Consider the following 23025-nt stretch of genomic DNA (forward strand, 5'->3'; position numbering starts at 1 on the left):
TTTACCGAAAGAACCAAAGAGTATTGATAATCTAAAGCAAGATTCCAAGTTGATATATTGCCCGCCGGCATGTATGGCTAGCGACATAAAATCGTAATGGCAGAAAACAACAAAAACTTAAAAGTGCGCAAGGGAGCACGGCACAATGCGTACTTGGAATTACGCAGAGAGGCGGAACGGAACACGTGGATTAAGAGAACGCACGCAGATTAAAGGTTGAAATCAAACTGTTAAAGAACATCAAGTGGGCTTGGTCAGGGCTCTACGCGAGATAGGATGACGACCAGCCGAGAGTACGTCTGTGAGAGTACGACCATCTCGAGTGCACCAGCTAGATATAGATCGTTGATTGTTGCAGCTTCAGGCATGTGTGCGTCTGTATGTTAAACCTCTTTCGCACCGCACGTAGCCAACGGTGCAAACGGTGACAGCTTTGGGAGGCATTCATCTGTTGATCATCATCGTGGCTGATGATGATCAATGGTGAACCTTTCCTTGCATGAAGAGTAATGTTAATCCATAGTATAGGGTTTTTTTGGATACCCATTGTAATTTATATGCATTAATTAATCCCCACTTTCGCACGTGCAGGGCTCACAAGTGATGCCATCACATCTATCCCTCTATTTAAGGAACGAAACAGGAGGATTTCTACACAAATCTGGCTGTCGTCTGATGAAGCTAGTTGTAATTACTGGCGACAGGTCGTACTCCGATTGTAAAAGTTGTGGATTTGCTCTCCAATACACTGGTGTGCTGTACTAGTAACGAATTGGCACGTTCTGTTTACGTGACAACCCTTACTAATTGGCTGTGTCGGGTGGTGTCGGGTTTAACGACACTTTTTATTTAGGCGATCTAACCCAAAAAAAACTATTATGGATGACATTGGTCGCGACAGCCTACGTGTTAAACGAAGTAATATGAATGCTTATAGAAGGTGGACGAAGCTCACTGATGGCTGTTATTACTCCCTACATATCTAAAGGCCAATGACTTAAAATGCACATTGAAAATATAGAATATTCTTTACCAATTGTGGATATGCAACCAAGAATAAATTAATACTGGATTACAAAAATGTCACGCGGGAATTAAGCTGTGCTTAAGAAATAAGTTGCCAACATAATGGCCACATAGTTGGACAGCCGTATTATTTATCAAACACCTCCGTGTGTTTTGAGAAGACAAGAGTTTCCACGCTCAAACGCTCCGGCAATTGAGCTCAAATCTGCGTAAAGCCCCCTTCTTTTAAACCGTCATAAAGTAGTATCAATCTGCTGCCACAATCGACGTTTCATTGTGACACCAGTTACAAATCCGCAATTACTTGTCAGACACGCGGTCTGTCTGGCCTCTCTTCGCTCGCAGACTCAATAACGACGGTGACCTAGGGTGGGAGGATGTGAAATATCTTTTTTTCGCAACCTTCTGCAACTACTTTTGCGTGCCAGGCATGCTGAATCGAAGCAGTTTGTTTTCTCTTTACTCAGTCAGGATGGGTGGTGGGCAGTGCCGGATGAAGCTAGTGTGGGACGTGTAGCATATGTTATAAAGGGGCATTAAAATAAAAGCACGTAAATATTAAAACACAATAAAAAAATTACTTGCACAGTAAAGTAATTGTATTTTTTTTAATTTGCTGTGCAGCCAGATAATACGACAAATCGCTAACCTTAAACACCCAGTCGTTCATAAAAGTTGGTTATTTACCGAAAGAACCAAAAAGTATGGATTCCTGCAGTCACGAAAGCTTCAAATCAGGTTCGGAGTTGATAGCTTGAAAGCATTTAGCGCGGGGCCCTTGAAAGTCCGGGGCCCGTAGCATATGCAGCTACTTTTGCTGCTAGGATAATCCGGCACTATTGGTGGGTGGCAGAGATGTGCTGGCAACGAGTCGAGGTGTGCGTGTCGTGTACACGAGCGGTGAACCCTTGCATGGAATTTGGCGAGAACACAAGGTCACGAGGTCACGGTGTTTTTAGGCGTCGTTTGTCAGCGGCACAAATTTGGATTTGCTTTACGTTGACGAGTGGCAATTGGCAGCGACGGGGGGAGGGTCACGGCGAACCTTTTATAATTCCGTCATTTCCAGGCGCTTGTGTGCCTTTCAAAACGATCTCCCTTCATCCAGCCAGGCAATATGCAAGTGCGCCCTGCGAGATCATCACCATCATTGTAGTTGCGAATCATGCGGGCGTCAATACGGGAGTGAGGCTGTTAATCGCTCAAAGTGGGTTTTGAAGATTCCCCCCCCCCCCCCCCTTGAGAAAGGCGCCGAATTACATTTCAAATTGGTACACTTTCTCACGCTTCGTATGCATTATGTAATTAACTTCTTTCGCACCGTACGTAGCCAACCGTGCTAATCCGAGGTGCGGGAGGCGGGGTGTGGCGGACCAATACCACCTGGCCTGGCACGGAGCCAGGCCAGGTGCCAGGCCAGGTGCACTTTGAGGCCACGTGAAGTGTCGAAGGCTCGCTGTGCGTCGTTGACACGAATGGGGAGGGTGGGTGGACAAACGAAACACAGACAACATGCGTCCCGAGGAGCAGATTCACAACACGGGCTGAGGGAGGCAGATACACACTTTGACACGAGGGGTTATGATTAGTATGAATCGGACGTGCAATTGTAGCTCGATTAAATTAATACGAGTTATGTTTTCTCCAAAACCCGCCGTTAAATGTGCGTAATTCGCTGCCCCTTCGCCAATACACTGAATAATGACTGCCTCCTCACTCCGTGCCAGTCACCGGATGTTCTTCATACTTCGCCATGCTGGCCACGAACCTGGTGACCCCGGGTTCGATTCCTTCTCACGGCCTACACTAGTGACGATTATCTGAACCGGTCCTGGGGCTCCCCTAGGTCGACTCAGCCTCAAATGAGTAGCTGGTGCGGTGGTTCAGTTTCATTTATTTGGTATAGCCCTGTGAGCCATTCGGCTCTTGAATGGGGTGCAACCGCAACAAACAAAAAACAAAAATATGAACAAGAAAACATCTTAAAGTGACTGCGCAAACAGAAAAATCCAGGAAAAAACTGGAGTCTTCCAGAAAAAAAAGCACCGTACACCAATGCTGTGCAAAAATCCCAGTGGGATGCAAATCAAACAACAACAACCACAAGCCAACTTAGATTAAAGCCATCATTCTAACTCTGTACTACAACAAACAAACATGGCCAAACTAAAAAACTTTTCGAAATCACCAAAATAAAGCCATAAGCAACGTAACAGTGGTCATAGGGAACTGTGACCGAAATTTCACAATAAACGACATAAACAACATGTACCACCAAACCATGTAGCCATAGCTGGTTGTATGAGTCACTCCACAACAGCAGGAGCATCAGTAGGAGTATCAATATTTTTCAAATGCACCTTTAAAGATCAGCACACTAAATCAAAACACAAGATCATACGTTGCAGCGGTCATCCGGAACGAAAACATTGGATTTTAGGCCACTGAATAGCAGTTTTGAGTGAAGATCTCATAGGTAGTGATTCAAGTTGCAGTTTATTGCCAATTGCATTCCAGACCCTGGGGGCCTCAATAGCAAAGGCCCTTCCTCCAGTATTTGTACGGCAATAAGGAATGTGAAGCTGGTAAATGAGCGAAGACCTTAGGTCACATTTGTTCTTCGAAACAGAGAGGAGATCCAGCAGGTAGTCTGCGGATTTATTTGTAAGTACATCGTGAATAAATAAGATCAGGTGCACAAGCCGCCGAACATTAAGAGATGTTAAGTTTGACCCAATGTAGAGATCACAGTGGTGAGTCCTATATGGGAAGTTCAATGCAAATCTTAAGGCCGAGTGATAAATTGAGTCAAGCTTCTTCAGTACAGTGCTTGGGGCTGATTTATATACGATGTCACAGTAATCAAGTAGAGGCAGTATGGTAGCTTTTATCAATTCCAAACGAAACATAGGGGAGAAGCAGTGCGTGTGTCGATACAGAAAACCAATTTTTATTTTTGTCTTTTAACCAATATAATCAATGTGATCTTCAAATTTCAGTTTTGAATCCAGGATGACCCCAAGATACTTAAAGATCTTGACTTGCTCTGTTTGATAATTATTTAAGGAATGTAATCGGGGAAAAATAACTTCCTGCTTTAGTCCTGGTGAGAAGCATAGCACCTTGGTTTTGGAGGTATTCAGGACTAGTTTAAGAGCAACTAGCTGATGGTGTAGTTTGTTGAAATCACCCTGGAGCTTAGCAATCACGTCATCCGGAGAGCGGCCAGCAGTAATCAGTTTTGTGTCATCTGCAAAAAGATGTACCCCGGAATTATCCAGGTCAGTGCCCAAGTCATTGCTGGTCACCCACCCCCTCGTGTGCCGTGCTGGCGTCCATAGGTGCTATTCGCTAATAGCACTTGCCTTAACAATCTGTTTAGGCTATACGGGGGGACCTGTGTCTTTGGGAAGGAAGGGGAGGCAAGACTGGTTCAGATATCACTCACCGCTGCCATTAGCCATGGACGGGAATTTAACTTTGAGTAACATAAACATTATATCGTATATATATATTTTAAAACTCGTTTAAACAAAGCCAGTACAAATGAGGATCACGGTGAAAATGTTTTTCTCAGCCCTACCCCCCCCCCCCCCAGTTTGTGTCTGCTCGTTCCTTGCCTAGGTTGCCCTTGTGCTGCAGTCGCCTCTGTACACTTTGGTTTAATCTCACTACGATTCTTCCGATGTCGTCTTCCCTCTGCTAATTGTGCATCGCTCTCAACCCATACGGTGTACCCGTATTCTTGTACAGGGAACATTCGTTTTCAGGTCCATACGGCGTACAGCCGTTTTCATTGGGCACATTTTTGTTTGTCTATTTGTTTGTGTTTCTCCCTTGTGATGGGACTTTGTAGGGTGAAAGTTGATATTTATAAGGGTTTTAATTGGTCCGTGAAGAGGTAGGGCACTCACTGGTAAGGAGCTGACAGGTATGATTTTGGGTTCATAAATTCTGTAATTAGAAATTATACTAAATTTATTCGCGAATAATGTTGCCGATTGTACTCTCCGCATGTAATAAAACGACGTTGTTTTTATTGTTGCATGACTTTATTCAAAAATGTAACAATACACCATATTTATCAAAACTGCATGCACTATTTCAAAGCTGCTCCCAATTCATGTGCCCGATACAAAAAACAAGTTGAATTTCATGCATTACTAAAGATTACAAAATTATTTCTATAAGTAGATTGTGATAATAAAACAAACTTGTTCTAGAGTAAATGTGTATAAAACATTTTGACATGTTGATAATTATACATAAGTCCATGCAGTTTATATTGGGGATTAAAGCAATAAAAAGCCTACAGTACATATATTCATCTTGGAAACAAATCTCTTTCGGGCAGTGCTATAGGATAATTGCTTTTGGAAACATTGTTAAAGTTCAATCTGCCTGAAAATAAAATAAAGTCTCGTATTTAACCATGACTTGAAATGAGTCAGTATTTTTTATATTTCCCTTAGAGAGACGATAATATTGCTCATCATTACGAAATTATTTGTTGTCGTTAATAAAACATGTGCATTTATCACCAACACCCATAACTTTTGGTATACACAGCACAACAATACAAATTCCAACAGGTCACGTGCTGTGCACTTTATGTTTAATTCTACAGCCCTGTGTCAGTCCACTGCTAGATTAAGCACATTTCAGCAAAGCTAGTCGGTGCAGGTTAGTGAAAGGAGGGGCCCAGGAAAACTTCAGATATCACTGGCTGGTGATGTAAGCTGTGGCCTCCATTCACACTCAGGACTCTGTGTTCAAATAGCATGGTAAACGAACCACTATATCCAGCACGTTCTGAAATATATTTCGAATATAATTCCTTATTTTGTGAAGAAAAGGATCACTGGATACTAAGTGAAGGTCCTACTTGAACCCAAGTATCTGCCCTCTATTTTAGTTGAGAATTTTACAATGTTGGCTGCCAGCAGAAAATACATGCACAAAGGGATAAAACAGCATATTTTTTTTAAACATAGGCAATTTCTTGCTCATACCACTGCTGACAGAAAGATCTCCACTAGACAGAGCTCTAGAGACCCCTATATAGAGTATCTGACCTACTCTATCACGCTGGCCAGATGTATTTCAAGTAGGGAGTACCAACACTTTACCCCACCATACGCGACCGGCCGATCGTCACACTGGTGTACCCATTCATGTTGCTGGGTGCACAGAGGCAAAACTTGCAAATCATTTCAGCTGCCACGTCTGGTGATAGAATCAAGCCGGCGACCTCTGGATTACACATCCAGTGTGCTAACCATGACACCATGGTAGCATTCAACACGTAGAGCAACAACGTATTTAATATACTCCCCCCATGTTCTATAGATGGCAAAATGTTAATAAAACAAACGCTCTCCGAGTCTGTTGCTTGAATGTAAATGAGCTCTGATAAAGCACCTTAGCTCTGTGAAAAATGTCTGCAAAACCTGTTTACCTCATATAGCAAAAGATACAAAGTCACAACGAGCCACACCGACAAACTGTTGCCGCCTTAAGTAGACAGCAGATCTACTGACGTCAGCATTTGTCACCACTAACCTAGTTGTCGTTGCCTTCAAAATAATAATGATACCATCCCATTTCCTCGTAAGTTGCTGTTTAAATTAGAAATTTAACTACATAGTGAGTACGTCTAAAATTTCTGGTCTTTAAAAGAAAATGTATCATTAAAAAAATGCTGATATAAAACACAAATGTAAAAAAAAATGTACCCACATCCTTCCAGTGAGAATTCTGACAATTTAAATCTCCCTGACCAATTTTTCCCCGGTATTTAAGGTGCCCATCCAGTATTCCTAAAATGCATAATCAGAAAAGCTATTTTTTTTTATTCATGTAATGCATGATGGCTCATTACAAAAATATTAGTCAGAGTAAAAAGTATATATTAGTTTTTTTTATTTAAAGCTTTCGTGACTGCAGGGATTCATATTCTTGGTTCTTTCGGTAAAGTCACGTAGAAGGGAAATAATAAAATAATATAGATATAAAACAATAAAAATTCTCACGACGTATCGACTGCAACACAAGCAATCATCATCAGGTGTGAAATCCAAGATTTTTATTGTTTTATATTTATATTATTTTATTATTTCCCTTCTACATGACTTTACCGAAAGAACCAAGAATATATATTAGTTGTTATTGATTTCAGTCAGGAAAATGACCCCAAGAGATTTCACAAGTCTACACTTTGATATAACAAAAAAAACGTGATACTGTAATTCATTAGCAGTTGTGCATAAGCACAAATAACAACAAACCAACGCATTCATCAATAACACCACCCTAAAGATAAAACTTTCTATAATAGGTGATATCTCGGGCAATAGCCATTTCCCGATATGTCACCTATTACATATATTTTTCCTTTTATGGTAGCATTCTTGACAAGTGTGTTGAGTGTTGTCACTTACACTTTGATAGGTCATTGCCCCTGCCTCTATTGAGTTTATAAATTGTGGCTTTTCTCTCTCTCTCTCCCTCTCTCTAATTGTTGGACTTCGACTGCCAGTTCATGAGCTGGTCGTATTTCTCGCGCGTGATGAAGCCCTTGGCGTAGGCCTGGAACAGGGGCATCTCCTCGCCGTCCACCAGGATGCGCACGCGCCGCTCCGTGCGGTGCCACGACTCGATGCAGGCGATGTACTCGGTGATACGGCGCATCAGGTTGTGCAGGCACGTCTGCATGTCGATTTGCTGCAGGCACAAAAGAGCGCGGGAAATTAGCTATTCGGGGAGGGGGCTCAATGGGTGGCATACGACAGCAGCGCATGGCATGTATGTGTGTATGCATGTGGGGAGTGGTAGTGTTTCATCTAGCGCGCCGCGTTACGAATCTGGCGACAGAGTTCGATTTCTGCTCACGGGCCAACACCATTGAGAATTATCTGAACCGGTCCTGGGCCGCTCCTAGGTCAACTCAGCTTGAAATGAGTACCTGGTGCAGTGTGTAAACATCGTCACTGGGGAGACAAAGGCGGTCGGGCATGGTGCTGGCCACTCGCCGCCCACCCCTCGTGTGCCGTGTTGGCCTTCATAGGTGCTATTCGCTAACAGCACTTGCCCCAACAGTCTGTTAAGGCGCGGAGACGCATCAATCGAAAGGTTATGAGCCTGTGAATGATAACGCGAATACTAATACCAATTAGTAAAAAAATATATATAAGGAAATCAATGCCTTCACAATCCACTGTATTTAAGAACTGTGGTTTGCGTGATTTTCCAAAATCATGCTGGACTATATTTATGATCCTTACGATTCAGTGTAAAATGCAAAAGGCTCCCACAGCCAAACTAAAGCGAGATGAGTGGCATAAATATCCCAAGCCTTCCTACATTGTCACCTTTTTGTTAATAACATCTATTGAAGCATGTCAAATATACGCATTGAGAACTGCACTGACACCTGAGATGGACTCACTGACACTATACCGAAGGTTTTTATCTCAATAAGAAAAAAAAGAGTATGATGAATGAAAAAGAAGATACAGTTCTACTCAGGGCCAAGATCTGGCTTTTGATTTTGTTTTACGAAGAACAAATCACGCAGCTGATATTTAATAGAATAACGGTACAGAAATGTAATCTTCATAAGGTTTAGTATTCTATGGTCTTGACACCTCCGCAGTGGCAAACGCTGGCATCTTTTCTTGTCTCCGGCCGGCGTTTCCACCCTGCGGAGGCGTCTTGCAGTACTACTGTCGCCAAGTTCTCTGCTGCATCTTAAAAGTGTTTTCTCGAATACTCACCTCTTGACAGAAGTCGTCCAAGGCACCACGAATTTCATAGTCGGGGAGAACCGCGTGGAACTTCCTGATGAGATCTCTGTACTGCAGCAACAGCGGCTCGTAGTGCTGAAGCACAGATAGAGAAGAGCGTGTGACGTTACCCCGCGGAGATGCAGTATATTTTTAACAGGCATTTCCAATTAGCGGTGGCGATTAAAACTGTTGCTTGTGTACATATCAACAGCGAGCGAGAAAGTATTTATTTTCACTCGTTACACGCATTGTCGACGATGTGGTTTCACTAACGTATATGGTCAATAATCGTGAAGTGTTTTACCTTCATTGCATCGGTGAAATTATCGCAGCACAACTTATAGTCCTTCACTTTCTGTTCATCTTTTCCGAGTTTATCTTGGAGTTTCTGCAAAAGTAATTAACAATTCCTATGCACACCTGTTTCCAAAACCTTTAAACAACACAAATACAAAGATGCCTTTCAATGCATACCTTCACATTAGTCATCAACATCATTCGCAGCAGCAGCTGATGATGATGAGACATTTATGTAACTTACAGATGTTTGGATATTCTTCCCATTGATCATCTTCTTCTAACCATGGTTATTACTAAACTTTGTTTCATATTTTGTAACATAGTCTCAGACGTTTGTCTGTGAAGTTGTGAATTAACAATATTGGTAGACTGTATAAATTAATCCTATGTATTGCTTAGTTTAGCTCCCTCATGTAGGAAATAACTGGTTAATCACAAACGAGAATAATGATGTTTGTACATATTGTTGGGTAAGTCTCCATGCCAATACAGCCAGCGCATCTCAGGAATGTGAAGGATGCCACAAATGAGGGTGAGCCCTTCACCCAGCAATGGCTGCTGCTGATCATGATGTTTATTAACTCTCTCCCATTCCGATGTAACATCATCGGAACGGAAGTGGAATAAAAATAAAAAAGAATAAGTTTATCGGGACGGAGGCTCCCGCAAAGCTATGCGGGGAGGGCATGTGGCACAGTTTGGCTGCAGCTACCATACAGTGCGGTCGCGTCGCTAGAGTTCTCTACGGTGAATACAATGTCTTTCAAAAAAACAACTGCGCCACGCCTCTCTGAATCAAATGTAAGGCTTAAGCGTTCTGAGACTCAGCGGTGAACGGGACACCCACCCTGCAAACTTGCAGACGTCTCGGAACGGGAGAGGGTTAAACAGCCAGAGTTACAAAGTGCTCCCTGACCTTGAGCTGTGCGATGATGGACTTTATCTCCTCGTGGTCGTCGCCCTTGATGGCCTGGGCCCTCTGCAGCTGGCGAGTAGCGTCTCCGTACCACTCGGTGAGAAAGCGATGCTGCACCTTGTAGTCCTCCAGAATTTTCTGCACGTTTCCCAGACTCTGCAGCCTGCCCATTGACATCAGCACATCATCAGCATTACATCGTTTTGCTGCACCACCGTATGTACCCACTTGGGGAAAATCCACCGTGTCAAAATGTAAAATTCAGCAGCAGAGCTCAGAGCTGAGTGCTGCACACAAGTGGTTTAAGACTACAGTTTTGGGAAGAAAAATAATCAGCAGTTTTAGAAAAGGTCTTGCTTCGAATAAATTACAGCAGTGTCAAATTAGTTGGTGGGAGTGGTTCGCGCAGTGGCAATCCGAGTTTGAGTCCCGGCCACAGCTAATTGATATTTATAGAGCGCCTTCACTCAAGGCGTTCGATATTGCTTACAAAACTGTGACACAATCGAATGATGTCGTTGACAGGAGCGTACGAAAAGGATTAATGAATAGGTGACAGCAACAGAGGGTACTTAGGGATCACGAAAGGATATGGGTGGGAAGGGAAGGAGTGGAGGGGTGAGGAGAGAGGGAAGAGGAAGACCGTGGACATGAGAGATGAGGTGAGGCTTTAAGAGAGGAACGGAAGGAGGTTAAGGAGGGGGACTGCTTAATGTACAGGGGACGAATGTATGTTGAACTTCTTTCGCACAGTATGTAGCCAACCGTGCTAATCGAAGGTGTGGAGAAAGAACACGTCATTTTAAAACGTAGGCTTTCGCGACCAATGTTATCCATAAGAGGTTTTTGAGTTAGATCACGTCAACATAAATGTGGATATCCATTGTAATTACTCTGGTTTGTATCCATTGTAATGTATATGGATACATTAACTCCCCCCCCCCCCCCCCCCACTGGCCTTCACACCTGATTGGCTCACAAGTTACAACGTCACATTTATCCCTATTATTAAGACCGAAACAGGAGGATTTCTCCACAACTCAGCCATTTCAATACATACAATTTTTTAAAAAAATTTGTTTTTGTTTCTCCCTTGTGATGTGACTTTGTAGGATGAACCTTGAGATAAGGGCACGGGGTAACCAATAATTCTTAATTGGTCTGTAATAAGGTAGGCACTGATAAGGGGTGACAGGTATGCAAACCTTACTAAATAGTTGTGTTAGGTGGTGACGAATTTAATGACACATTTATGTTTACGTGATCCAACCCCCAAAAAAACCTTTATTATGGACAACAAATGTGTCGGAAGAAAACCTGGACCTGTTCTCGATGGACGCGGGCCACGTTACCGAGTGTTGATGTGGGTCTGCATGTTCTTCCAGCGCTCGATGAGCCCCGTCCCTTTGTCGGTGTAGATGTCCACGTCAGGGTACTGCAGGTTGTATATCTTGTACAGCTCCGCGTTGGCCACCTGGGCTTTTTGGACCTCGTCCTGCATCCTGAGCACCAGCCGCTGCTTCTGCTGGATCTCCAACAGCCATTGCTGGTCACAGCAGAGGACAGGCTCTGGCGTTAGGTTGCATCATCGAAACTACGCAGTCAGGACCTACGTGAATTAAAGGATTAGTGTTAATCGGGGCTAGAGGATATAGCAGCAGCGCTACTATTTTGTGACCTACACTGCAGGGAGCTGGCCTTCTTTCACACCTGTGCTTATGTTCATCGCCCGTTGTCTACTCACTGCTGGGTGAATGTTGTGGTTCAAGTGTGTCTGTTATGGCAGTTGATTTGACTTATAATTCACTGCACGGCTTATTGTGGGTTGATGAGGGGAACAAATGTTATCTTACGGAGTATCTGACTGATATGGGTACCCCTATCCCATAGTGTTCCTCAGTTGTTAATGGTTCTCACGTTTCATGATTTACAACGTTTAAAAAAAAGTCAAAACAGCACTTGGGGCTATGGGTGGCACCTGGTATTTACTACATTTAAGGTAGGAAAATCATTTAAATTTACTTGAATATGTTAGTTAAAATCATAAACGCGAAGGAATGTCATGAAAATGTGACCTGAACTTTGATTATGTACAATGGGAATGGTGGACCTGTCATTCTGAATAGGTGGCATTCACAGAATAAATCACTCAGGAAGAGTACTTGTACTCTCAAAAAACGATACAAATGTTTTTTTTCCTGCTGAATTGAGCATGGGGTAGCACTCGCCCTGAGCCAATGGAGGAAATTCCACATTACTATGGCGAGTATTTACACAGGGCAACCACTGTAGTAGGGATGAAGGGGCTGCATCAACCCTGACCTGGAATCGCAAGCAGCACACTCTACCTCTGGTACTATTTATTCCGTATTCGGTCAGTTCCTCGAAACGTCAAAGCGTGCGGTGCGTGGTCATACGAATGGTTAAGAGCAGTGGATCCCTTACCTTGAGCTGCATGATGTGAGCATTGACTCCCTCTGGGCTGCTAAGCACCAGGTCTCCCTTGGCCAGGTTCTGTTCATACACCTTAATGTTGGACTCAACCTCCAGGACCCCCCGCACCATCATGTCGATGACCTTGTAGCTGTGCGGGACAACACGCTGGGTTACGCGATGACAATATAGGAAAGAGTTCACTGCCGACAATGTAGTTTCAACCTGTAGACCCTGCAGGTATTGCAGGAGGTGGAAGGTAGGTGGGGGAGGATATAACCAAATCACCATGAATTTGCCCGATCTCGTCAAACAGCTCGGAAGCGAAACAAAGTTGAGCCCGTACAGTATTCGTTTGGAAGACTGCCTAGAAATGCAAGGTGCTTGGGCTGTTAGGTTGGCCAGTAGATGCCGGCACAGTACTTAAATTCTTGAATCTACCTGTGTGGAGCCTCGATAGCAATCCAAGTGTATACTCCAGTTTCCTCGCACAAACCAAATGCTAATTTAATGGGATTAGCCAAACGTCACTTTACGGGACCCTCTTGAAGACGTGCCCTGGGACTTGGTTGAGGCAGGTAAATAAGGACAGCGCGAAGGAATTCAGGATGTCCAGTACAGATGCACGTTTCTGGGAAACTGACCCGTACAATGGCAACACTTACTGGTCCAGGCACTTGACAGAAAGACCCTGGAGAGTCTTGAGTTTCCCTGCAGTATTCGGGGACAGTCCTTGGCTCGAGACTGATTCCAGCTTGTGTCTGACATTCTGCAGAGGCGTGTGGACGCAAAAAAAAGAGCACATTTGTAAACGGTGAGTTTTTCTGTGCCTACCACAAAACTCAAGATGACAATCAGATTGTACACATTCGATATATAACACTACGAATGGTTTAATGCCATATAATAAATGATACAGATATACACATTATTATATTTTCCACTTGTGTCCCTCTTTACTGTTATTTGCATTTGGTTAGCTTAATTGTGCACGCATTTTCGTTTATCGATTTTTATCTTACATTTTTTTATCCACCTTTTCTACCTTCAGTCAATCGTTCCTGTAGTTCATTCCCCTTGGTTGTATTAATGACTATGCTGCCAGCAAATGTAACACTTCATCTCCAATCTCATTTTGGCTGTAATTAGCCTTGGTCAGAGTATACCTCCTTGGCTGACTCCTGTTCTGATTTGCACTTTGTTCCTTTCTGCATGCAATCTCAGTGCAGCCATTCCATCCTCATGTACGCACGTTGAACTTCTTTAGCAACTTACGTAGCCAACCGTGCTAATCGGAGGCGCGGGGGAAGGACAAAAAACTAAACATAAAAATCAGTTCTCGATAAATTAGTTTTAAAACATGTATTTAAAAGTGCATAGCTCCTGTGGCTTTCTAATAATGATACTCATCCTTTCTATTCAGTTTTTATTATTATCAAACACATTTATCAGGATCTTGGTATGTGAGAGCCTGGATGACTTCATCAGTTTAAATAGGATATATATGACTATACAAAAAAGATGATATCATGTTGTGACTTATGAATGAAGCACTGGATGTATTATTTCCCGATGCTAAATTTAGGAGAGCTCTGCGATACGTCTTATTTTAACATTTGCGAGAAAAGCTCAAAGCATAATCCCCGCGCATGCCCATTTTCCCATCGCGTGCGGTGGCCGTGCCTGCACACCTCGAGATACTGACAACACCCTGCTATTTTGTTTCAAGTGATCTCAGCAAGGTGAGCGTTCACATACTAACCACACGTCCGAGCCAACCAATACCCATATAAGGACAATTCAAGGGCAGTTGCTCACGGCTGTTGTCCTAGTTAATTGATCTTGTAGTCAGAAAATGGATTGTCGGCTTATAAACGTAAACGTGTTGATATTTTCAGGCGAACAAACACTACTGCTGTCGGGTGCTGTACAGTATAAATTGTGTCCTGTATGTCGTGATATAAGTGTCCAAGGCTACAAAGAGTTAACCCAAGAGCAACACTTAATAACCGTGTGTTTTTATCTATTTATTATTGGTTGTAATATTGTAGTTGTTATTAATACATTGAAGGAAACGTGGTGGTAAAAAAAAACTGCATTTGGTAAAAGCGGAAAGATGCTGCCATTGTGTAACAGTTATCAAGCTGGACTTTCAGTCCCGATCCAGAGGTCACTTGCTTCAATCTCCCAGTGCAGCAGCTGACACAACGTCTCAAGTTTCTCAGATACCCCACCCCTGCCCACACAGCAGTATAACTGGGTTCACCGCAGTAAGTCAATCGTAAGGTTGTGTTGTGATAAAATATTGGGAACTCCCACAGCTTCCTAGACATCCGGTGAGCATGGAAGAGTAGGCCAAACATACCCTCTCGTGGGGTTCTCTAAAGCCCTTCCACCAGCAGTGATGTGAGGAAAGAATTTTATGACTGTACCTTTATATCTTTTCACTTTTCTTTTAATGATCGAAATGTGTCCTTTAAAGCACTGTAAAGTTGAAGTGATAGTCATAGGCAAGGCAGCCTGGTGACTCATACTTTCAATTAATTACACGTTTGCCTCAGCACTGCAATGGTGTTATATGTTTTGCGACACTTCAACCAGTGGATATTGGCGGTGGTGAAAGTGGTGGATGCTGGTTGCTGATGGTAGTGATTGCTTCATCCGGTGACGGTATGTCTGATACATATCCTAGCCTGTGTACCTGAATTTTTACCCGAATGCTGCGTCAAATTTTCTCGAAATGAAATTTTGCTTCGAATATGTTACAGGAAATGTTTTATTTTATTTTGGCTTCCTCTGCAGCACTTTTTTTTTATTTAAATTAACTCTTGCCATTTTGGTGACCGAAGTCACCCTTGCAAATGAGACCCATCTCGGTCTCTTAAGTTCTAACCCTGGTTCAACAAAATAAACTAAACTACTGTGCTCATGATGAAGACTGACTGATACACTGATGAGGATTCGATTTTCGACAAACTTGAGATCGCAAAGTGAGACACACCACATAATATAGAAGCGTGAAAAGATGGGCGATGCGGTGTGCCTTTCACTTGGCATGTGTGTTAGTACTGCCATAAAGACGCGCGTCATTCCTCCGTGGGTGTTGAGTTGCAAGTAACAAGGCTGACTCACTGCGTGACTGGTCGTCCTAGACGAGGCATGTGAGTGACATTATACAGTTGCCTGGCGGTTGTAAAGGCACACCCATGCACACGCCACCGCCCTTTGAAATATGGCCTGCTTCCAAATCAAGTGAATTTCAAAGAGGCTCATAATGTATCTGCTGCACGCGTCACTTTGTAAACAAGAAGAAAAACGCTTAAGTTTCGATCATCTTAATCAGCCTTCACAGATGTTTCACTTCAGGGAGCTCAATAGGCTCCGCATGACTAATTAAACAAAGGAAAAAAAGCCATACCCAGTCAGACTTTGTCCACGACACATTATGTATGTGACACATTAGCGTATGCACAGTTGTCGAGAACAGGTAAAAATCGCTTAGGTGAAAAGACTAAGCCTGATGGTCATGACTTTTCACTATGGTTACAATTATACTTTTACTAATGTGGCTGCAGTTTAAAAAAAAACTTTTGCCCTTTCCTCTCCATCTTCAACAACCCCCCCTCCAATGCCTGCACGAACATATTGAATGCAATGATTTACTTCGTCGTAAAATACCAATGCAGGCAAGGGTGAGACGGCATCCATCTGTGAAATAAAACCCGTTGGCACCACGAGGAGACATCGAGCAGTGGACAGAGAGCTGCTGCTGTCGCTGCAGGTGAAGGTAATGTTGACCATGACGATGTCACATGCAGGCCAACATTTGGTAACGATGAAGATGATGTATTACTCTGCAGGCAAACGCATACTATTGCACTAAGATGCTTTATAATTTAGCCAAATGCCCGAAGAGAACCCATGAAGAAGTTTAGCTTATTATGGCTCCCCTTAAGAAGTGTAAGGGTAACGCTCATCAAGGGGTGCCCAACATGTGACTGTGGTCATTCAGAACAGACCGTACAACATATAATGACGCAATTCCCGATCCAAAAACACTAAGGAGACATGACTGCGATACACTTCGCTGCTCCCGACGCAGTTATCTGGCTTGACCACCTGAGTGTGAAATTGTAGTTGTTGCTCTGCATCTGCATCAGCCGTATGGAAGAAGGGTTCCCTGAATAACCATTTCTCTTAATAAACCTTTTTGCATCGCTGTTGTAGTGGCCCACCGGCGACTTATGCAGCACTTGGCCTAGAGATGGCCTTTTAGTGGGCGCCACGGTGGCTAGATGTCGTGGGTTCAATCCCAACCCTGTACTCCAGGTGCTAGCGTGGATTTGTCTCCGGGTCCTCCGGTTTTTCCCTTCCACATTTAGAAACGTGCACTTAGAGTATTTGGCTGCTGTAAATTTCCACATGATAACGCCGCTTCAATGATCTATCATTTGAGGCCAGGTCGTTTATGAAAAATAGCTATACAGCTCAGTGGGCCTTATCTGGTAAAACAGAAATAAACTAGGAAAATGTAGATAGAAATAGGACGTTTTACAACAAATGCAAGACGTTTAACACGTAGGCTTTCGCGACCAATGTTATTCATAATCAGCGATTTTTGGGTTTAGATCGCGTTTATTTATAAATGTGTCGTAACCCTCCACCACCCGACACGGCCAATCAGTAAAAAATGTGTCACGTTGACAAAGACAAATAGTTCACTGCTTTAGCCCACCGGTGTGTTGAAGCAACAACATTCACAATTTGAGTACGACGTTTCGCTGGTAATTACAACCAGCATCATCGGGCAATTCGCCATTCTGGCGAATTGCCCGACGCCAGAATGGCGAATTGCCCGATGATGCTGGTTGTAATTACCAGCGAAACGTCGTACTCAAATTGTGAATGTTGTTGCTTCAACACACCGGTGGGCTAAAGCAGTGAACTATTTGTCTTTGTCAACGTGACACATTTTTTACTGATTGGCCGTGTCGGGTGGTGGAGGGTTACGACACATTTATAAATAAACGCGATCTAAACCCAAAAATCGCTGATTATGAAATGCAAGACGGTTAACACAACACATAGCCTGGTTGCATTCATTTACCTGATGATGGTTGCTTGTGTTGCAATCGAAATGTGGTATATTTTTTTTACTTTTTTTTTTTCTACGTGACTTTACCGAGAAAAACAGAAATAGTTTTAGTTTAGTTAATTTCCTTGTGAAAGGCACGCTGCCGAGCAGCAGGCTGTGGGGTGCTGCGTGGCAGCACCTTGACCCGGTCCAGCCGATCCTCGCTGTCCTCCAGAGGCTCGGGCTGCTTGAGCGGCGTGCGGATGATACGGACCAGGATGCTCTCAATCCCGTCCAGTTGCGAGGTGACACTCTGCTGCCCGTCGTTGCTGTCCAGGGTGCTGTTGGAGCCACTCCGACCTGTTTACGTAAAGCATTAGCAAGCTGCAGCGTGTACACAATTCTCTGGCATGTGTCGTGACAGTTACTGCAAGTTTCAACCATGTCTGTCCAGTGCTCGCCGAGCTGCGTTGACTTCCAGTTGCCGAACAAATACATTATCAGGTCACACTCATTACACACAAAATGTTTGCCACAAATGAACCACAATATCTCACTGATCTCGTCAAGAAGCATAAACCATCACGTGAACTCTGGTCATCCTCACAGCGGCTTTTGGCTAACCATCGAACAAACACGGTCACTGCATCATGCGCATTCAGATGCGCTGTCTGGAATGCTCTTCCTTCCGATATTAGGAAGCCACCGGAGCTATGCATTTTAATATCTAGATTGAAAACTCATTTCGCAAGAAATTTTTACGTCCTTAGTCTGTTGTCCTTCCCCCACACCTTCGATTAGCATGGTTGGCTACGTACAGCACGAAATAAGTTCAACGTACATACAGGGGACAGCACCCAAGGGGGTGGAAACATGGCCGCATGATGAAAACATGGAAAAAATGGAAGACGATCCAGAAGAAAATAAAAAACCTCTTGCATGCAGCAGCAGCAAGACCACAAAGCGGAAAGACACCAAATACAACACTCGTATCGCCACACCGTGCATCGCCCATTCAAAATCACACGTCCCATCACATAGCTTGCTCGTCCCTTAAGGCAAGCGACCTCTGTGTTTTAAGAGGCGTTAAGCTTAATTCTAGAGCGCTGCACACAGTTTGCTGAAAGGTGTTACAGTCGCCACACTATGCCCCTGCAATAAGTGAACTGCCTGTTGACTTACAAGCTGTGTACTCAATTTATTACATGGTGGTCAAAGTCAATATTCGTGAGTAAACCTGCCTGAGGTGGTAAATGCCTTGACGAGAGATTAAATGCAGTGTCTTTGAATTATACATCTAATATGCTCGCGTGTATATATTTTTTGTAGTAGTCTGAACAAGTGTACATTCTAACGTAATTCGAGACGTAAATGGTACATATACCTCATTTTAACGTAGAGGAGAGAAGTCTGATAGGAACAATTTTATAGGATGTGAATTGGCATATTGTTAGAGAGTAAGGCATGCTGTAGATACTCTAAAAGGAGAGAGACCAAGAGGCATAATAAACTAAACAATTTTTTTTATTTTACCAGGTAAGACCCACCAAGCTATATAACTCTTTTTCAGAAGAAACCGGGCCACCAATGATAGCTCAACGAAGTGGCTTATCATCACGTGGACATGTTTTACAGACAAATTCTCTAAACGAACATGCAAACCCTACGTGTAAAGGCCTCAGGGTTGGGATCGAACCCACGACCTCCTGCATACCAGGCGAAGTAGTTACCATCTCGCCACCGTGGCGCTCTGATCACTTTGCCTCGACAACTGAGACACAACGATTAGAGAGGGTGAAAGGAAAACTTGAATCCAAGAGCCAGCCCTCAGGCAGAGAACGTTCATGGGACAATGAAGTGAGAGATTTGCTGGGGCGCACCTGGCTGCTTGTTGGTCATGTTTGTCTCGGTCCTCTTGATGGTTCCGTCCACCACCGCTTCCTGACCGCTGCCTCCGCCGGCGCCGCCACCGGCACCTCCCTGCTGCACGATCTTGGCACAGTTCGAGTACTCGCGCTTGAGCCTCGCCAGGTCGTCCACGCTGAACTGCTGCGAGTCCTCGCTCAGCTTGAGGAACTCGTCGTAGTTGATCTCGAGCATGTGCAGCAGGCGTATGTACTCCTCGCGGGAGCCCTGCACGCGTGGTGCAAAGCGACGCGGCCGTGTGAGTTCCGGCCACCCACGGGTTCGATCGTTCCTCGGTATGCATACCTGTCAACCCACACGATTTACCCCGTATTCTTGTACAGGGGAATTGAGTTTTCAGGTCCATATGGCGTACAGCCGTTTCAATACGGACAAAAGAAAATGTCTTTCTTTGTGTTTTGCCCTTGTGATGGGACTTTGTAGGATGAACGTTGAGCTCTATAAGGGCACAGGGACCAATAAGGTCTGAATTGGTCTATTATAAGGTAGGCACTGAAAAGGGGTTGACAGGTATGGTATGCATCTGCTCGAGTGGTTTGTTCTGACTGGATGCAACGCACTGGTGGGTGTTCGCTTATAAAGATTAATTCCAGATGTTGGCAATCCACAAGTTCAACGTACGCACATACATACACACGTACGTACACAATTCCAGATTATTCGTAATCCAGAATGGATTCGCAATCCATAATGGATTACGAAGTGGCTTATTGTCAGGTGGAAATGTATTACAGCCAAATATTCTGAACGCACGTTGATTCTAAATACAGAGGGAAAAACCGAAGGACCCGGAGAAAAATCCACACGACCACGGGGAGAACATGCAAATTCCACATATCAGGTGAGGAAGTTAACATCTCGGCACAGTGGCACTGATCGCTTTGTCTCAGTTGTGGAGACAAAACGATGAGAGGGTTGAAAGAAAACTGGAACTCACGATCCGTAATGGATTGCGAATATCATGCTGTCAGTCATGGGGTTTTTTGACCATACCGCTCCACACCCTTCACGTCCCTTATTTATGTCCCTATTCATCCAAAACACAGAGCATACTTGTGCCTGTACCTAACCTTGTATGGCACCTCTTGCTCCCACATGTTTCCACTGTATTTGTCGATATGTGTGTGTATTTACGTTACTGTTAAGACTAAATATAGAGCTTACTTTCACCTGTACTTAATCTTTTCACATTACATTTGCACCGTGTGTTTAATTTCCGACCTGTTAAATACCTAATTTTGTCAAGTTGTGCAATATTTCTGAAGCAGCCTGTACGCATTCTCTGCAATATTGTTTTTGCATTTTGTTGTTGTTGCTGTGCTCACAGAGCATGGATCGCTTTGCAAAAGAGCCGGACCGGTTTGAGATATCACTCACCACTGATGTTAGCTATCGACCTCAGGTGGCTGGGTTCACAGTGCAATGCGCTAATCCACTGTGCCACCGCTCTACCCGCGTGATTAAGACTGCTTTTCGTAAGAGCAGATAATATAATATGTCCCATCACGCCCGCTCCGGTCAAACGCTGCCCATCTTCTTGCTACCCCTCCTCCACCCTGCGCCATATCTTGCTTTCGCTCCTTCTCTCTGCTTGCCACCTTACACTGGAACAAACTCCCTCTACACATCCGACTCTCCCCCCTCGATTTCCTCCTTTCGCACTGCCCTCAGGTCGTCCCATCTCTTTTCTCTACTCGCCCTTTCCCTTCCTCTTCTGCCACGCCGACCAGGCCGACCAGCACCATCTAATGCCCCAAATGCCTCCCGAGCCGCAGCCTCCACCCCGCTCCCTCCACCCTAGTCACTACCCCATCCCCTTATCTTTCCATTTTGTGCCGTAGTCGATAAGCATTGTCAAGCACCTTGGTGAAAGGCGCTTTATAAATAAAAAAAATAGAATAGAATAGAATCAGGTTATTCGGAATAATGTATGAGCGTGTGGTAGAATGTGATATGATCTGCTATTGGCTGCTTTTCCCAGTTGTATCACGGTAAAAATAGGTCTCTGCAATCCATATAACTTAAACAACAATTATTGCCGAACTGAAAAAAATAACAACTCATTTTAATCCTTTAACCCAGAGTAAGGTAACAAAACAAAGTGTCAGCAAGTGGAACGGTCAGTGGCTGGAAGGGAAGTAAATGAAAGCGTTCACATTTTGAGGTGTAATTTCACAGCCCATGGAAAATCATCCCATCGCTCAACAGTGGACAATGTTCAGATCATCCACGCACAATTTATTATTAATGAAGGCCAGGCATCTGTGCAGCACAATAGTTCACCTGATTGCCATGGCCATAATGACACCAATTATTTCATGTCTGCCCTATTGTTTAATTGTTACTTGCAGCCTGGGGGATTAGGGATTTTTTTTGCAAAATCCCCCATAATATGCCGACCCTAATCCATAAGTCCTACCTGTCATTTACAACACCATAGTCCACATTCCATAACAACTCGCCTTGAATTTAGAAATATACCACTTGGTGTATACCATTAATATCTGGGTATCTGTTAAATATATTTCCTTTTCAGACTTTAAACCTAAAAGACATGAATTAAACTGCACATGACAAAGTGCCACGTCTCATATTAGCTTTGTCTCGTTTCAATGTCCGCACAATGCATGAAAGCATTGAACGTCATGACCTGACTTACGTTTTCAGGCATATCATTGCGCTGGCACTAAAAAGGACGTGATTAATTTGTCAAAAGGTGTAATAAATTATTCCATCATTGCAATTATCCTACATTTAACTGCAAGTAACTTTCTGGAGAATATATCAGAATAATTGACACTTTTGTCAAAACCACCACTGGGACAAAGGACTCCCCCCCCCCCCCCCCCCATGTCGTTTTCGGTCACGCAAGTCGTTTTTACCATACTTCACCGCACTGGTCATTGCGGGTTGGCGAATGAATGGAGTGGGACAGGGCAAGCACCGTTTCAGATACGTCTCCCCACTGACGTTAGCCATAGCCAGGAATATAACTCAGGTCACTTGGTTTTGTAGCGCAGTGTGCCAAAACCTCAGCTGTAATATCAATCAATCAATATATTAATACATATTTATGACTAAAGGTAGTTGTTGGAGGGTTCATGTGCAACTTAAAAATATACGCTCGCAGGACTGCTTTACACACGCTCCTTTTCCACTCTCACTTCAATAGTTTAATGCCAGCCCCGAGCAGTGACATGTTCCCGTGATGTGACTGCTGGTGGTGGAGGTTAAAAACAAAAGAACGACGATAACACAACATGAAGCACGAGACACGCTGATCGAAGGCATTTCGAAAACCGTGCAATCACCGTCGAAGCTTGCCTAAACCCAAAAACAACGGAACTTGGAAAGGCTTGTGCTGCATGTGCGTATGTATGAACTTCTTTCGCACCATACATAGCCAACCGTGCTAATCGGAGGTGTGCGGGGAAGGACAACGGGATCGCCTTCCTCCTAGTATTACTGCAGGACTGCTTATTAATCTCACTGCCGGATGTGGACCGCCGCGATGAGAATTAATTTTGGGGTAATTACATGTATTATTATCGCAGAGAACCCGT

The 23025-nt window shown here is 43.8% G+C and overlaps 1 protein-coding gene across 1 annotated transcript in view; it reads right to left on the reverse strand.

Moving 5' to 3' along the window:
- Positions 1 to 5057: 5057 nt before the first annotated feature.
- Positions 5058 to 23025, reverse strand: part of LOC133349286 (dystonin-like) — a 30673-nt gene continuing 12705 nt past the window's right edge. The window contains exons 10-18 of the mRNA XM_061562664.1: positions 19417 to 19669; positions 17736 to 17896; positions 13128 to 13231; positions 12475 to 12613; positions 11382 to 11575; positions 10030 to 10192; positions 9118 to 9201; positions 8802 to 8906; positions 5058 to 7749 (exon numbers count right to left, since the gene is read on the reverse strand). Of these exons, the coding sequence (XP_061418648.1) occupies positions 7540 to 7749; positions 8802 to 8906; positions 9118 to 9201; positions 10030 to 10192; positions 11382 to 11575; positions 12475 to 12613; positions 13128 to 13231; positions 17736 to 17896; positions 19417 to 19669 (1413 nt within the window). The 3' untranslated portion in view covers positions 5058 to 7539. The remainder of the gene's footprint in view (positions 7750 to 8801; positions 8907 to 9117; positions 9202 to 10029; positions 10193 to 11381; positions 11576 to 12474; positions 12614 to 13127; positions 13232 to 17735; positions 17897 to 19416; positions 19670 to 23025) is intronic.

The sequence above is a fragment of the Lethenteron reissneri genome, chromosome 29 (assembly GCF_015708825.2).
Source record: "Lethenteron reissneri isolate LAM-NWPU_2019-01 chromosome 29, ASM1570882v1, whole genome shotgun sequence".
Classification (NCBI taxonomy): Eukaryota; Metazoa; Chordata; class Hyperoartia; order Petromyzontiformes; family Petromyzontidae; genus Lethenteron; species Lethenteron reissneri.